The sequence below is a fragment of the Lolium rigidum genome, chromosome 1, assembly GCF_022539505.1.
Source record: "Lolium rigidum isolate FL_2022 chromosome 1, APGP_CSIRO_Lrig_0.1, whole genome shotgun sequence".
NCBI lineage: Eukaryota > Viridiplantae > Streptophyta > Magnoliopsida > Poales > Poaceae > Lolium > Lolium rigidum.
In genome coordinates this window covers 249,534,078-249,547,438 of record NC_061508.1, presented here as the reverse complement: position 1 = coordinate 249,547,438, position 13,361 = coordinate 249,534,078, and the positions used below count along the sequence as shown (strand labels likewise).

At 41.3% G+C, this 13,361-nt stretch overlaps 2 protein-coding genes across 2 annotated transcripts; both read left to right on the top strand.

Moving 5' to 3' along the window:
* The first annotated feature begins 1,161 nt into the window (after window positions 1-1,161).
* LOC124692470 (protein BUNDLE SHEATH DEFECTIVE 2, chloroplastic) lies at window positions 1,162-3,284 on the top strand. Its single transcript, XM_047225858.1, has 4 exons — window positions 1,162-1,403; window positions 1,718-1,793; window positions 2,766-2,862; window positions 2,977-3,284. Exons 1-4 carry the CDS (start codon window positions 1,275-1,277, stop codon window positions 3,062-3,064), a joined length of 390 nt encoding a protein of 129 aa, XP_047081814.1. The 5' UTR covers window positions 1,162-1,274; the 3' UTR covers window positions 3,065-3,284.
* A 2,528-nt stretch (window positions 3,285-5,812) lies between these two features.
* LOC124683487 (protein tesmin/TSO1-like CXC 5) lies at window positions 5,813-13,275 on the top strand. The gene is made up of 8 exons (XM_047217989.1): window positions 5,813-5,880; window positions 6,619-6,702; window positions 7,335-7,512; window positions 8,812-9,120; window positions 9,334-9,425; window positions 11,524-11,627; window positions 12,065-12,442; window positions 12,883-13,275. Exons 1-8 carry the CDS (start codon window positions 5,837-5,839, stop codon window positions 12,948-12,950), a joined length of 1,257 nt encoding a protein of 418 aa, XP_047073945.1. The 5' UTR covers window positions 5,813-5,836; the 3' UTR covers window positions 12,951-13,275.
* The last annotated feature ends 86 nt before the right edge of the window (window positions 13,276-13,361 follow it).

Here is a 13,361-nt window from a genome sequence, read left to right as displayed (position 1 = left end):
GGCGGCCTAGCTGATGAGCAGGCGGCAACAGGGGGGGGGGGGGCTAGATGTGTGCCCATGTCTTCTTTTCTTGAAGACGGAAACATGAATTCCATTACCGAGTAAAATATCATATCCCCTCTATCCTGAATTGTTGCAGATTTGTGTACATACACATTTAACAATTTAGACGTGTTTTAGTGTATAGATATATACAAATTTAGACAATCTGCAACATCTAATTCATGACCGTAAGAGTATTTTATAAGTAAATTCTGGTGTGGTCTTTCTATAATGGACACAGTAAAATGGAAGTGTGATTTTTCTATCAAACAAACATACCTATTTATACAAGCTTGTAAACGATTTGAAGATCATTGATTAATAAAGTTGCTACTGCTATAAAAAATAGTATTCCCTTTGTTCCAAATTAATTGATCTAATTTTGTCTAGATATGAGTCAATTAATTCGAGATGAGTACCTATTTGTACAAGTAAAGAGATGCATGCTTAAGAGGAAAACATATCATGTAACTACCATACCCTGCCGTGGGGTAATTAACATGTAGACCCACATGTCAGTGACCCCATTGTAGGGGTATCACACATCAAAAGACACCCCACACACACATACACACCCAAAAAAACATCTAAATTACCATGTCACCAACCAAAAAAAATATATTTATAACGAACAATCTTTCTGATATGTTTTAATATATATTCCATATTAAGTTTGTTAAATTAACGATTTAGAGATATGGACATGACAAATAAATTGAACCAGAGGAATTAGTATATGATATGTCTAGGCGTAACCTATAGTTTACTTTACTTGGAATGTATGATATGCCTAGCATAACATACAATGTAGAAGCACACATGTAGGCATACCATCATAACAATGCGTATTGTAGACCAGAGTCGTGGAACTTTAAGACCGGTAAAATCACAGTAGACACCTTCCTAATACGAGATATTATCTCCCAATAAAAGAATATTCCATTTGAACAGGACACAAATTTCTCATTTCTCATAAGTTAAATGTACAACAAATCTTGACCATCCATAATCCTACACTTGTAATTTAGTTAGAGTGGTTGCTATGTCTAGCAAATATCTCTTCCCTCAGGACCTCCGTTGGGCCCGTATTATAAAGCTTCACTCTTCAAAGTGCCCATCAGCAACCATCCGTTTGCTCCTGCATTTCCCTTATCGCGGTGGATTGGCCTCTCGTTCGTTGGCCGCCCATCTCTCCTCCAAACTCCCAGCGCCCACCCTCCCGCTCTTCTCCAATGGCGGCCACCACGGGCCTCACGGCCACCGTCTCCTCCGCTCCGGCCGCCCTTAGAACCTCTCCTCCTCCAGTTATCTTCCTCAGGCCCATCTCTCGCTGCTCCGGGCTCCATTCCGTCAAGGCCAAGGTCTGCAGCCCTGCCTTGCCTTGCCTGTCTCTCCCCTTCCTCACTCCCTATGCTTGTGCGTGTTCTTTGATTGAATGGGCGGGCAGTTTTACACTTTCACTGTTGCTGCATGTGCTAGTATTCTCGATTGAATTGCTTTTGTGTCTGTTCAAAACTGTTCACTGCGAGGAGTTTGGTAGGTTTGGTAGGGAGATTTTTGGGATACAGAAAAAAAAAGCTGTTACCTAGTTTCATTTGATGAGGAAAAATAAGTACATATTGTCTGTGTTTTGTTATTTTTTCTTGTAAAGTTTGAAACCTTTCCATCTACACAGGCAACAAAAAAGGACCAGGAGGAAAAGAAGCCCGCAAAGTCATCCAGTCTTGTTTGCTCTGCATGTGAAGGGAATGGTAAGCCTTCTTTTGTTTAAACTCGAACGTGCCCAACGCATAACTATGATATAAAGCAACCTGGAGCAACCAATGTGTATGGTACAGCCAGAAATGTTTGACATGATGTTGCATGAGAGATAATATTAGTATGGAGGGAGTATTACCAATTTCATCAGGAAGTGGGATAGCTTGTGTAGATGCATAAGCCATAAGGTATACGATCTGTAGTAGTGTAGTGTTAAATACACGTCCAAATAACTCTATGTAACTCATTGTCTCAACAAGTGAACGCAGAGACCATAAAACAAGAGTGCAAAATTTGTTAGGACTCCTGTAATTGGGTTGGGACCCTTACACTGTGGGGGTTTCCTTGGTGGTGGATACTTAGACGGCCCCAGAGGGGCCAGACAGCAAGACCCTGTTTGGTGTTAATTAAAGGATGATTATGTGATTCATATGATGTTTTCTGGAACTTGGAAATTTACAGTTAGCACTCTTTAAACCATGAATTTCGTGCCCGTGAAGTGAAAATTTGGTACTTAATTTCGTCTGAGCACTTACCATAGCTATGTACTACCAAGTCTACCATAGTTCATCTATATTGCTTGCTTATCCAATATATTTTACCAACAAACGCATACTTGTGAGTTGTTTGATCATCCTCTGAACTGACTTTGTTGAAACCTTGGAAGTGCTAAAATGTGGATGTTACTTCAGTACCCCGCTTCTGGGAAAACTTTATCTATCTTGAAGCAATTTCTAAGTATGTGCACTTTTAGCATGTTGCAAAAGCTTAGCAATAGAAAGGATAATTCGGTGGTGGCATAAGTTGTATTCCATGTCGATCACGTCGCAATGTTTCAAGTGGACCAGAAAGTCTTAACTGCATTTTGGTGGAGCTCTTCTCCATGCAAGATGATCCTTTTCTTTGTGCACTGGTAACCATAGAGCTCACTCCATTGGTTGTAACAATCTTATGGCTACTGACAGGCGCAATCGCATGCACCCAGTGCAAGGGAGGTGGAGAGAATTTGGAAGACCATTTCGGTGGCCGATTCAAAGCTGGAGGATTATGCTGGCTTTGCAGGTAAAATAAGTCTTGGTGTAACTGACAATGGTCCTGTAGGCATACATCTCTATTACAAGTGATTTAACTAACTATCCGATCTCTTTTTCTTTCTATTCACTTAAATTTCGGCAGAGGAAAGCGCGAAATTCTTTGCGGAAGCTGCAATGGCGCTGGTTTCGTGGGTGGATTTATGAGCACTGCTGACGACACTTCTGAATAAATGGTCTATGTCTCCGTTTCTGTTTATGTTGTATTTGACCAGTTTTGGGAGATCTGTAGCATTTTTTACTTGTATCCCTTTGAAGCAATTTGTCCCTTAGAAGTGGGACATTTATCGCATTTAATAAGTGTGTACATTTTGTATCTGTGACAAATTTTGTATATGGCACCAAACCAAATTGGATGCCCACCATTTGTGTTGCTCAATAGAAGTTTTATGGCACGCAAACTGTGTGTGCAGATTTTTATTTTCTGTTGCATACGTGGCTCTAGTCGAATGTTGATGGTTTTTCAGCAGTTGATCTTTAAACTGTTACAACATTTCTTTCTTTTTTCTCAGGGAAGATCCCACAATATTTGTGGTAACATGTTTTTGCTGTTCCGTCAATTAATATTCTTTAGGATTTCTTGATCGATGTAAAAATGTTTGTCAAGATAGATGAAGGAAATAATCGAACTATTCAGTATCTTAGCAGTTGCATGTTGACTATTTCATCATCTAAGTAGTCACGTGTTCACTATATGGGTATTTTCTCGATACTTGGATTGAATTAGGCTTGAGATTTTGTGGTACAATTCCGATTGTAGTATGTCATTTTTTGAAATGTATTTTCTCAATATTTTTGAATTTCAACCAAGTCTACTATATTCCTGGACAAATTCTACTTCCTTTGTTTGTAAAAGGATGTCACAGATTTGTGTAGACACGAATGTATCAAGGCAAGTTTTAGTGTACGGATACATGCCTATCTAGACAAACATGCGGCATATTTTACCGTGTGAAGAAATACTTTATGTTTGCCCGAGTCAACTCTCTTTTTGGATGGAGTGTGTTGCATTTTGTGAGGTTGCGTGTAGTTTTTAAAGGAGTATATGAATAATATATGATGCAAAACTATAGGGATAAAAAATAGATGTATACAACCAAAAGTTATGTAGTACGTAAAGTTAAGAAAAATAGGCAGGAGGAAAGAAGAGGAATAAAGAAATTATTCACGTGCCTCCTTGGTTCAAAAGAATTTCATATGAATTTGGACGATGCTACTACATAAGAATGTTCCCATTGATCTTGTTTGATTTGTAAGATTGAAAACCATAAAAGGTGTTACACATAATGCTTTGTATCCAAATTCCAAAGAATTTTGTTCCTTAGGCCTAAAGTCCACTTTGTTTCAGTGACAACTACATGATGTAACTATTCCCTCAAATAATGTTCGTTTTTTTCCTATCTTGCAACCAAACAACTTCTATCACAGGTTCATGTGTTTTCGATTCCTGTAGAATTCAAAATGGCATGCCTTGAAAACTATGCTAACGAAAGAGGCTCTATTTACATAATAGCAAGCACTACTCGATAGCCTTGTTTGGCATTGCAGTGGATAATGATAATATAGCTTTATGATTTACGAAAACTTAAAACTGATCCTGGGTGCATATGCACTCGGTATGCATAAAACATATTTTAGAAAGTTACAAAATTTAGGGGAAACATTTGACATGTAGAGGGGCATGTTCTATGCGCGTACGTAAAATTTCACATAAAACTGACATTTTTATGCTCCGTGTGCAAAAAGACAAAAAATACCTCGAGAAATAGACTATTTTAGCACCAAAATTTATGTTTTTACACAGGGCACAAAACATGTCCGATTTTTGTCTGAAACAACTTTGTAAACGTGTAACATGTAAAGATATACAAGAGATTTTTTTTTGTATTTGTTTGATAATTTTTAATATATTTAAAATGCATTTCAAATAATTTTTACACAGGGCACAGAACATGTCCGATTTTTGTCTGAAGCAACTTTGTAAACGTGTAACATGTCAAGATATACAAGAGATAATTTTTTGTATTTGTTTGACATTTTTTAATATGTTTAAAATTCATTTCAAATAAAGGGTGCATATGCACCCGGTGCACCTGTCCTGCGATTTAGCTTTTGTTTATTCTTTTGTTAAATATAATAATTTTTATATAAAAATATCCTCCCTCTGATTTTATAATAATTACAACTAATTTAGTACTAAAAAAATTACTAAATCCGAAATAGGAAATACTACTAGGAGGGAGAATTAAAATAGGGGAGCCGTGGGTATGCGCGGTACCGACGATGTATCTAATCTACTAACACCCAAACAAATCATCCAGAAAAAAAAGATATTGAAGTGCGAAAGAAAAAAGGAAAGCAAACAACACATGAGATTCAAAAACTTGGGAGAGACCAAACAAACCTCCGCTGCGTTGCCCATCAGCTCTTTCTCCGTTCTCCCCCCACCTCCACACCACCTCCCAAATCCCCGCCCGCGCCACGAATTTCTCCTCTCGAAATTCTCCCCATCTCCGTCCGTCCTGGATTCAGCTTCCTCGATTTGGTCCCCTCTCTCGGCTCCAATCATTTCCCTTCTTTTCCTGCTCCTGTTGTGTTGGCTTCTTTGTTGAGTTGGGAGTCGCCCAAGAACTCGACTTCTTGGCTCCCTTGATCCAAACTCCCTCAATTCCGCCAAGTGGCGCGGAAAGTTTCGTTTTGAGGTCGTCCGGAGTGGTTTTCGCGCCTCAATCGGATACTCCGCCTGGGGAATTCTTGTTCCCTGACCTAAACGGGTGGGAATTTTCTTGTTTCTTGACTTGATGGAGCCGGAGAAGCAGCCTCCGGCGCAGGCGCCCGTCCCTGCGCCTGAGCTCAAGGCAGCGCCCGCTCCTGCACCTGAGCTCAAGGCTCCGGCGCCGGCGCATCCGCCACAGCCGAGGCCGGCGGTCCCGACGCAGCCCATCATGCCCACGCCGAGGCCGTGGCCAGTGGCCTTCACGCCTACTATGTAAGCAATTCTTTTCACAATTTGAAATCTCGTGTTGCTGTTTCTTCACCGTGTTGGTATGAAGAACGTAGCTCGATTGGGTCGTTTCGAATTTGCTGTAATTTCGAAGAAAAGAATGTTGCCTTACAGAGCCAGGAGGGAAAAATAAAAAGGTTGATGTTAATTTAGTTGGACAGTTATTGTTGTGGTTACAGAATTTTTGGTGTTTCGGGTTTGATATATACATGGGGAAGTGAGGCTAATTGGTAGCGAGTTCTAACCTGCAATATATTGGACACAATTGTTAGTTATTGACAAGGCTGCAACCACTGAATTTGCTATGGGATTGTTAGGGTTTGAATGATTTTGCTTTGGAAGTTTGATACTTTAGCATTTCGAACTTACAGAAATATAAATGCTTTTTTAAAACTAGTACTATGCTACCTGAAGTGGGTGTGTAATAGAAGACATGCTGGCTATATATTTCACCATGAAGTCGTTTCTTGCATGCTAATATTCCTTTTTTCCTTAATGGATCTTGTGCCTTGAAGCGTTGATGAATAGAGTGTTTGTTGAAAACCTCACATTTTTAAGGGAAACGAAGCTCTGTGATGTAATTGCTTATTTGATGTTCATTCTGTTGCTTGTAACCCGTGAGTCGTGTATTACCTTTTTGGTCAGAAACAACAAATGCAGCACAGTTCAGCATCTGTAAAAACTTCTTGTTACTGATCTATTTATATTTGTTTTTTTTTCCAGAAAGCCAGTGGTCGAAGTGAAGAGTGTTACTCAACCAAGGAGAAAGAAGCAGTGTAATTGCAGAAACTCACATTGTCTTAAGCTGTGAGTTTTCTAGCTCATGATCTTTTGTTTCGACCATGTCCGTCAAATAACAAAAATATTCAGTTTAGCTAATGATCTTGTAAATTTTCTATTCGCATGCACAGAAATTTAGCTTTGTGTAGTGATTAGCTGAACTGAGTGGTGTTGTTTGAACGAAAGCCTTGTCTACCTTGTAATATATCATCTAGTTAGGAATAAGATGATCATTTGTAGTAACATAGTTTCCTCCATTTGCCTTGTCCACATTATGGACAATTTGCAGGCAACATATCACATTACGACGTGTGTAGAAGCTTTATGTTGCCTTTTGGTCCAAAATGATGTTTGTAGTCGTTGGGAAATGTATGAAACATAAATACATCAAGCTTAACTAGTAAGATCGGTTAATTTTGAAACGGAACTTGCAGGTTCAGCTGTTCTTGCTTATTTTTCTTTGGTCAATGATATGTTGTATTCTCAAGTTTCTGCCAAATTACCACTTTGGTAGTTTCAACATTCATATTATATCTAAGGTTTATTGTCTAATATGGTTAGTTGATCAACTCTATCCAATTTATAAATGCACTCATTTATATCAAGGGTAACATTTTTTAATGGAAGGTGCAGTCACTAACTTGATATTTATTTATTAGGTACTGTGAGTGTTTTGCAGCAGGCCTTTATTGTGATGGCTGCAATTGTAAACAGTGTGGAAACACAGTCGAGAATGAAAACGCTAGGCAGGAGGCTATTAACAGTACTAAGCAACGGAACCCGAAGGCATTTCAACCTAAGATCGAAAATGTTACAACTACTCCTAGTGTTCGAAAGGTACATTCTTTACTGTGATAGAATGGTTTAGGTGCATCGTTATATCTTTCTTAGCCAATAGCTTACACACAACAGTAGAATGTAGGTACCCTTCAAGTTATATAGGAATAAATGAAACGGCAGTTCTGCACTTCTACCATTGTTTTTCTGATATCCCTACATGACGTAATAATTACATGTTATGCTTGGTGATACGCCTATTAAGCATGCTGTAAGGCTGTAAATTCGAACGGATACTAGAAGAGATGCTAAGGACAGTCCGTACATCGTACAAGAACCGATTCAAGAATTAGCTAAAATGGACATACTTGTATGCACTGAATGATTTTTTTAACAGATGAACTGAACTTGATGAGTTCGTATTAAATGAAAGGTCATGACATGATTGTACAAAGACTATTTTGTATGATCATTTACTATTGTGTCAACTATGCAAACACAGGCTTCTGAATTATGTGGTATTCATGTAGAAACTCCAGCGGATTGTTTTTATGAATCACATATATCCAATTCAGTGTGCAGTGTTTCTGGTTATGCAAATAGCTGCCAACTCTCAACCAAGTGCAGAAACTAAATTCTCATGTTTTATGTAAAAAATTATTCAGTTGATTTTAGTTGCTGCACAACGAAATTTACTTATGTCAGGAAAAGAAGTATAAATAGATTGGAGGCCAGTAGAAGAAATATTATTCTTGGGTTATAATTTACTTCAAGAACTATCTCACTGTTTTATCACTCAACTCAATACATCATTATCTTTCGAGAACAAGCGTAACTTCCCTGCTCCCTTTTCTCTCATCTCTATGCTCAATGACAATGGTCTAGCTGATCATTCCCATACCCGAAAGTGCGGGTGCGACCAGTAGGCATCACAACAAGTAATAGGAACATGATGTTCATTGACTACACCTTTCGACTTAGGCCATGACTCATTCTTTGTGGACAAACCTTGTGGATGATACCTTGGGTTTTTGGGGGCACATTATACTCTACCAATGTTTTCATTACTCAAGCTAACCTCTCACTTCTGCTGCATTGCCTTCATCTTTGACGTTTGCTTCCTCGAAGGTGGAAATGGCCAATGGCTCAGATTTTTTTTTTCACATTATATGTTAGTGTCTGAACCGAATCCCTTTTGTCCTACCCATCTAGTTAAATTGGCTATATTATGCTTCTAATGTTAGTTGTATCTTTTTTTTTTCTTTTTCCTTCATTGAATTATCTAATTTATAGTTAAGTCTACTGATTCTTTTTACGTGGTTCTTTTTCGTGCATTTAACTAATTTTAGCTGCCATCAGGATGCTGGAGCACCTTCACTTCCAAAACACAATAAAGGTTGTGCCTGCAAAAAGTCAGGGTGTCTCAAGAAGTACTGTGAATGCTATCAAGCAAATATCCTTTGTTCCAAGAATTGTAAATGTATGGATTGCAAGAACTTCGAAGGAAGTGAAGAGCTAAAGGCTATAATTGAAGGGGAAAATGCATCTGACCGAAACAATATTCAACAAGCAGCTAACGGGACTCTGAATGGTGCCACTGGATCCTCTGGGTGTAAGTATTCACCAGTACGTAGAAAAAGGCACCCAGATGATCCCTTTGGTCCAGAGGTAATTTTAAGATGAGCTGGTTCTGCAATGTTCAAATAATCTGCAAGATCAAACTCTGATCTGTGCGACATCTGTTTAGTTGGTGGCATCCTTTTACTTCTGGATAGTTGTGTCAAAATCTAGTTGGATGTTCATCCACTTGATCTCTCTTACTGATTTGTCTAACTTAAGCTCTAAATTTCCTGGGTTCCTAATTGTTTTCCTGTCTACTAGGTGGCTAACCACATGGATGTTTCACAAGTTTCTTCTTCTACTGGACTTGAAGGCGGTATTTGTCATCCGAGTAAATCTAAGATGGTCTATAAGTAAGTACAAAAATACTGGATTTGTTTATTTGAATACTGTATAACCTCCCTGTGAAAAAAAGAAAATCAGATAACTTTGGAACAAAATGATCCAACTGAACTCCGTACCTAAATTAATACTAGCAACGATGTATAGCTGTTATGTGGCTGCTAGGGTTTGGGAGGGAGAGAGAGGGCTGCTAGGGCGCGAGAAGGCCGGCCGGGGGCCTTTTGCCCACGGCCGGGCAAGAGGGAAGGGATTTCCTTCTTAATTCTTGCTTGATTAGATTGATACATCTCCTCTCCATATATAGAGAGGTTTACTTGACTCCCAAGCAAGGCTTACTTGACCCCTAAGCAAACCATAAGACTAACGGGCCCAGGCCCATGACGTACTCTAACACTACACCCCACCTGGACATGCAGCTTGTCCTCGAGCTGCAACCTAAACAAACCATGACTCGACGCAACACAAACCTAACACCTAAAAACGAGCCTTTTACATCTCGGCTTGTTTTATTACTCTCAACCTGAAATGGACTGGGACGCTTTATTGTTGACCCCTGAGCATAAAGTGGACACCATCCGCCCATCGGACGTGCACCTGTACAGCCACCTGGATCCCATGGAAATCAGCGGGGCAAAAGGAGCCCGCGCGGCGGCCGGCGGCGGAATGCAGTGGTGCTACGCGGTGCGCTCCTGTCGGTGACACCATGCCTTCTCCCCGCCGGATGACTGCCGATGGCGCAGACTTTGAGGTCGCTGCCCGCGGGAAAAACAGCATGTCCGCCGCCCGTGGGGGAAACCGCACGCTCAAGATCCCCGACGCAGCGGACGAGATCGAGGTCCGTTGCGCAACGAAGCGCAACTTGGAGGAGCTGCAGCTGCAGTTCACGCATCTCCCGCACACGCCGACGCACTAGGAGGCCGCGCGCAGCAGCCTGCAGCCTCATCGCCGCCGACACGTGGCGGATAGCGATCCAAGCCGGAAGCGGTGACGGCGACGGAGGGAAACGGACCTGGTGGAAGGGCATCCCGGGCGGTGTCAATGTAGAGCCCGGGGCCAAGGTCGCTCCCACACCGCCGAAAGGCAGGGACGGCGTGGGTGGCGGCAGCAGCCGCTGCTGCGGTGTTGGTGGCGACGGCAGCTGCTGCTGCTGTTGCAGCTGCCCACCGAACGGCAGTGACAGCGTCGGTGAGGACAGCAGCTGCAGCGGCGGCGTTGGTGGCGGCGGCAGCTGCTGCTGTTGCTGTAGCGTCCCGGTGGGGAAGAAGGCGGCCGGCTGCTGGAGAAGAGGGACCCCCGGCACCGAGGTAGGGCCCGGCCCGGAGATGGTGGACAGCGGCAGCGGGGACTGCAGCAGCCCGGCGTCGGGTGGCGGCGACGACAGCAGCAGCGTCGGCTGCAGCTGCCCGGCGATCGCGGCGGAGGCCGCCTGGTGCGTCGGCTGCCACGGCAGCAGCGCTGCCGGCGGCGTCCCGTAGGGACCGGCCAGGAAGAGGCGGATCTCCTGGACAGCAGTGATGAGATCGCGGAGGGCTGCGGTGATCTCCGCCGGGGAGAGAACGGCTGGGACGTCGGAGTGCGGCGGCGGCGGGTGGGAAGAACTCGGTGGAGGGCTGGACATGATCGAACCCGGGAAAGCTGATACCAAGTGTTATGTGGCTGCTAGGGTTTGGGAGGGAGAGAGAGGGCTGCTAGGGCGCGAGAAGGCCGGCCGGGCAAGAGGGAAGGGATTTCCTTCTTAATTCTTGCTTGATTAGATTGATACATCTCCTCTCCATATATATAGAGGTTTACTTGACTCCCAAGCAAGGCTTACTTGACCCCTAAGCAAACCATAAGACTAACGGGCCCAGGCCCATGACGTACTCTAACAATAGCTTTCATCAATATTATTTCAGTAGATCAAGCAAGACAGTTTTGCTTATGTCAACAATTTAAATTAACTTTTTACTACACACTCTACAGCTTATGGTAGGAGCTAATGCCTTCTAAAACAATTGGTTAAGAAAAAAAAATTAACATGTTAAACAAATAATAAATTTCAATGCAGTTCTACTTTGATGCCTTATTTCGTGCATCATTATCCTTTTGATGAGATATGCATTTTTATAGGTCTCCGCTAGCGAACACTGTCCATCCTACAGATGTGAATGATCTTGCCAATCGTTTGGTGATTGTATGCAGAAAGGCAACGGAAGCATTCCTCACAATTGCTGGTACAGAAATTTATCCCTTTCATTTGGCTGGGTTATTTCCACAATTTATATTAATAAACATGGGAATAATGCAAACTATTCAATTATTCAGAAAAAATATACTTCAACCTGGTTGCTCAACTAATATGCTAAGTACATAGGATTTCAGAAACTTGTATAGTTGTTAACATTTGATGAAATAAGATAATGTAAATATTACATCAAAACTTCCGAGATATCATTTGTATGAGTTAAATGCTCTGTTCTCTGTTTTATTTTAAAAAGGTATCTCCGCATGTGGAAGAATAGTTTTGCTTCACTGAAGACATATCTAGTTTGAGCCATCGTTTTGTCGCGAAGTTGAAAACTTGAAACAGCATGTTCGTTTGAGCACCAAATTCAGGCTGCAGTGCTGTCACTCCAGATCTATTTTCAGCTAAGTATTTTCACATTTGCAGATAACAAAGTCCAGATGGAAGTAGAGAATGGAATTTACACAAATGCTGACCTAAAGACTGATAAGTTCAAGAGTCAGGAAGTTCAGAAAGCTGTTGTTCGTCAACCTGATGTCACGACCTGTATAGAGCAGCGGAATGGTGGTGACTTTGAATCATCCTGCGCTAACACCCAAGAGGATTCTAGACCTGTCTCTCCAGGAACACAGGCGCTTATGTGTTATGAGCAGGGCACCACATTTGGAACAGATTATATAAATTCTTTTCCAGTGGCACTGCATGATCAGGACACTCCAGAATTAGATACTCTTCAAGAAAAGACAGTGTTGATAGAGACTCGAGACTACCTTCGGCTACTCATCACACGTGGAAACATAAACGGTACGGTGAGAAGAATTTGCTAAAATATTTCTACCCTTCAATATCACTGACGACTTGACATTGATTTGACATATCCAACTTGTTACATTTAGGTACGTTGCTAGTAAATCCATCCTATGTTACTACACTTATTTTTCAAACGGGCTGTTTTGAAATAACCAAATTATCATATTCACAAAGAAAAATCAGCCGAATCAGTTTAAAGTACTAACTATATGACTTTTCCAACTAAATTAGAACTACACACAGGCTCAGTTGATAATCACAACTTTAATGTAGACGCATATAATGCTGGTTGATTAGTTCTATTGACCTTGATCAACATATTTACATCACATGCATTTTTTTCAGTATAATGTTACAGCCCAGATACTAATGGCACTTTCCATGCTGATTGTGAACTTGACATTTTTTTGTTGCATTTCATGGAACTTGGGCAGTTAGTAACTCCACTGGGATTAGAGAAGCTAACACATCGTCCGAGTCGGCTATGGAGCTGGACGCGTGAAGAAATAACAGAGTAACCACCAGTTTAGATCCACCAAAAGCTCTTGGCCACTCCGAAAATCTGAGAACATGCGGACCCTCCGCATCACATAGCTGATCAGAAGACTAGGCATGACTTGTTAAAGTAGATTTACACACGGAATCTGTAATAACAAAAGCCCATTTATGTGTATATAAATATATATGAATAGTATAGTCTCTGTTGCCATTTTCTGGCAACCGGCCATGTAGCATCAGTCATTTATGAGGTGTAAAGTAGGCAACAGTGCCCCTTCTGATTATGTAAATAATTTGATCAATAATGATTTTTCTTTACATCCTTTTTACTTATGGTCTTCCTATTATTGACTTCTGGTTGTAAGAATAGGGTATTGCTCCAATAGTAACTGCTGCAAGTTGCAACTCTGTAACC

Coding starts and splice junctions, on each gene's coding strand:
- LOC124692470 (XM_047225858.1), top strand. CDS start 1,275: ATGGCGGCCACCACGGGCCTCACGGCCACCGTCTCCTCCGCTCCGGCC. Junction 1,794..2,765: donor CTCTGCATGTGAAGGGAATG/GTAAGCCTTCTT, acceptor GGCTACTGACAG/GCGCAATCGCATGCACCCAG. Junction 2,863..2,976: donor GGATTATGCTGGCTTTGCAG/GTAAAATAAGTC, acceptor AAATTTCGGCAG/AGGAAAGCGCGAAATTCTTT.
- LOC124683487 (XM_047217989.1), top strand. CDS start 5,837: ATGCCCACGCCGAGGCCGTGGCCAGTGGCCTTCACGCCTACTAT. Junction 6,703..7,334: donor AACTCACATTGTCTTAAGCT/GTGAGTTTTCTA, acceptor TTTATTTATTAG/GTACTGTGAGTGTTTTGCAG. Junction 7,513..8,811: donor CTACTCCTAGTGTTCGAAAG/GTACATTCTTTA, acceptor AGCTGCCATCAG/GATGCTGGAGCACCTTCACT.